General features: G+C 34.3%; 1 protein-coding gene across 1 annotated transcript; it reads right to left on the reverse strand.

The window, feature by feature from the left end:
- Positions 1 to 1,522: 1,522 nt before the first annotated feature.
- On the reverse strand, positions 1,523 to 1,867 carry LOC145106343 (putative mitochondrial protein AtMg00860). The gene has a single exon (XM_079043345.1). The coding sequence runs from the start codon at positions 1,865 to 1,867 to the stop codon at positions 1,523 to 1,525; it is 345 nt and encodes a 114-aa protein (XP_078899471.1).
- Positions 1,868 to 3,740: the final 1,873 nt, after the last annotated feature.

Genomic DNA, 3,740 nt, shown 5'->3' on the forward strand with positions numbered 1-3,740 from the left:
GCATTTCACCAGAACAATTTGTAAGGATGGACTTTTGAGAAGAGGTTATTTATGATTTATTAATATATTATAAGTTCTAATATATTAATATGAAATCATATTATTTAATTAGTATTGATCAAGAATTAATTTGGAATTAATTTTGTGATTAAAAGAGACTAATTAAATATATGAGGATTGATTGTGTAAATTATTCATTATTATAAAGTGGGCTTATGATCCATAGTTCTTTATGTTGGGCTAAACCCATGTGGTGACCCATGGATACTCCATGGAGGTTAAAACCCATGAAGCCTAAGTAATGTTGAAAGTCATGCACATTAGGGTTTACATGGTGTAACCCTAATCATGACACACTATATAAGAAACCCTCTAGCTCATGAAATCGGCACTAGAGAGTCTTTGGAAGAGCATATCCGATTTTATGTGCAAGAAGCATTCTCTCAAGTCCTCCAAATGTTGGTGGTGATTTGTTGTTCCATTTGAGGCATTCACCTTATTGGTGCTAGGCTCTTAAAGCTCCAAGTTAACAAGCTACAACAAAGGTAAGTCATCTAACTAGATTTTGTAGTGTATATACTCCATAGTATGCTAGTTAGGATGATGCTTTGGAAAATGAAAGTTTGCATGTATAATAGAGAAAACATAGATCCAAAGCATCTAGGGTTTCATGTACACCATAGGAGTGTTAGAATGCTCAAAACCCATCACATTTCTCATTGGCTTCTATGAAATGTGCACTCTTCGTGAATCGGTCTATAATTATCCAAATCATATCGTGACCTCCCTTCGTTCCGTGTAGTTTAGTCATAAAATCCATGGTGATGTCTTCCCATTTTCCCATGGGTACCAGTAAAGGTTCCATAATCCCATATGGTTTCTGATGTTGAGCTTTAACTCTTGCATAGGTCACACATTCAACAACATACTTTATGACATCGAGCTTCATCGTCGGCCACCAGTAGTAAGGTTTCAGATCGCTATACATCTTGGTACTGTCTGGATGAATAGAGTACATGGTCTTGTGAGACTCTTCCATGAGAAGATCTCTTATTCCTCCTATCTTAAGCACCCAAATTTTGTTTTGGTATACCGTCAATCCTTGATTCTTTATACCGAACACTAACGTTTTTCCTAAAAATTCTTCTTTTCGGTTATCTGCTTCCAAAGCATCATTCTGCAATTTCGTGATACTTTCTATAATTGTCGAGACAATTTCAATCTTTAACGCTTTGGGCCTTCTCCTTTCCATATTTATCTTCCTACTCAAAGCATCAGCTACGACATTTTCCTTACCAAGGTGGTAAATTATTTCACAATCGTAATCCTTGAGTAATTCTAGCCAGCATCTTTCTCTCATGTTCAACTCCTTTTGATTAAAGAGATATTAGAGACTCCTATGATCAGTAAAAAGTTTACACTTTGTGCCTTAAAGATAGTGCCTCCATATCTTTAGCACGGAAACTACTGCTGCCAACTCCAAATCATGAGTGGGGTAGTTGAATTCGTGGACTTTCAGTTGTCAGGATGCATATGTTTTTACTTTATCTCTTTGTGTCAGAACACAACCTAACCCAATTCCAGATGCATTAGTATAAACTGCAAAGTCTTCCACTCCATCGGGTAAAGAAAGAATTGGTGCTTCACGCAACTTCTTCCTTAACTTCACAAAATCTTCTTCATGCTTCTCGTTCCATGTGTAGGTAGCTCCTTTATGGGTCAAAGCTGTCAACAGGGCAACTATTGAGGAAAAGTCTTGGATAAGCCTTCGGTAATATCCAACTAATCCCAGAAAACTACGAATCATAGTGGAACTTTTTGGTCGTTCCCACTTCATTACTGCTTCAATATTGGCTGGATCAACCATTATTCCTTCTTGGTTAATCACATGAACCAAGAAGTATACCTCTCGTATCCAAAAATCACATTTAGAGAACTTTGCATACAACTTCTTTTTCTTAAAAACTTCTAACACTTCTTGGAAATGCTTTCCATGCTCCTGCTGGCTCTTTGAGTATATTAGAATATCATCGATGAACACTATTACATACCTATCAAGAAATGGTTTACAAACCCGATTCATTAGATCCATAAATGTTGTTGGAGCATTGGTCGGTCCAAACGACTGACCAAAAACTCATAGTGTCCATATCTCGTCCTAAAGGCTGTCTTTTCGATATCTTGCCCTCTCACCTTCAACTGATGATACCCTGAACTAAGATCGATCTTCGAAAAGTAGCTTGCACCTTGAAACTGATCGAACGGGTCATCAATCCTTGACAATGGGTATTTATTCTTTATTTTTGTTTTGTTCAACTCTCTGTAATCTATGCACATCCTCATACTCATGTCCTACTTCTTTACGAATAACACCGGAGCTCCCCAGGGTGATGAACTAGGTCTAATGAAACATTTTGTCCAACAATTCCTGAAGTTGCATCATGTAACACCCGTATTTTCAAATAATAAAAACCAGGTAGTTTACGATGTCAATGATCGATTATTAAAGTTAGATCGGTCGTAAAATAATATATATTATATTTTAGAAATATGTCATATTTAGATCTTATAAAATATAGAGTTCGAAAGATGTATAAGTAATTATAAAATATATTTGATATATTTAATCAAGGATAATATATATTAATGTGACAAGATAAATATTATGTATTATATTATGTTTAAGATGTTTAAGGTTAATATAATTTTGGTTATAAAAATGAGGAAACGTTATATATATATATATATATATATATATATATATATATATATATATATATATATATATATATATATATATATATATATATATATATATTATAGTTAAGTTAGTAAATTATTGTTTTTAGTAACAAAAATAAAACATATGTATGTTATGTTTTATAATATATACATGTATCGGCTTAAATGTATTAAGTTATTAATATAATTAATCATTTGTGAGGTTAAAGATACTAATAGAATATATATATATATATATATATATATATATATATATATATATATATATATATATATATATATATACCTTAAAAAGCATTTACCATGAAATGCTGAATTTTAAGAGGTATACCCCTTAAAGCATTAATTACAACAAGTTTATGCATTATATAAAACTCAGAACTTATGCCAATCTTATCCGGTGAAAAGTCAAATTAGAGTCTCGGCTCTTCCACCTTTATATCTTTCCTTATGTATCGGTAGTATGTTACTTTGTTTGACTCGGATCCATTTAATATCACATGCGTATAGTTCGAATTTTGAAATCCCTTATCTTCAGCCCATATATCGTCTCCCTTCCGCTATATTTCCTCTCCTCTTCTTTGTGATCGTGCTGATTTCCTCAATCTTCTCTCATCTACGACTGAACCCTATGCATCGACCTCTTCAATCTAATGGTGGTGGTGTAGCCTTCAATCACACAGTGGTCATCCTTTGGCCTCCTACTACGTCGTGGTTGACTGCTCCGCCTCAACCATCACTACTATTCACCACCCACAAATCTTCCCTTCTCTCCTTAACATTACCCTGCACCCTTACACCGTCATCGACCATCACCTGTTTCCTATCCCTCCTTAAAATCGCCCATCGTCTCTTCTGAATCTCTATACCAAAAGCCTAATGTGCCCACTGGTATCGCTGCTGTCACTCAACGTTCTCTCTTAAAACCCTAGACACCATATTTTGCACTCATAATTTGATTTGGTCATCTGAATATGGTTTTATTTTTATGTAGTTTT

The sequence above is a fragment of the Lactuca virosa genome, chromosome 4 (assembly GCF_052849685.1).
Source record: "Lactuca virosa cultivar CGN04683 chromosome 4, Lactuca_virosa_CGN04683_v6, whole genome shotgun sequence".
In the NCBI taxonomy this organism is placed as follows: Eukaryota; Viridiplantae; Streptophyta; class Magnoliopsida; order Asterales; family Asteraceae; genus Lactuca; species Lactuca virosa.

What these genes read in the sequence shown, in the direction of transcription:
- LOC145106343 (XM_079043345.1), bottom strand. Translation starts at nt 1,867, where the DNA reads ATGGTTGATCCAGCCAATATTGAAGCAGTAATGAAGTGGGAACGACCA.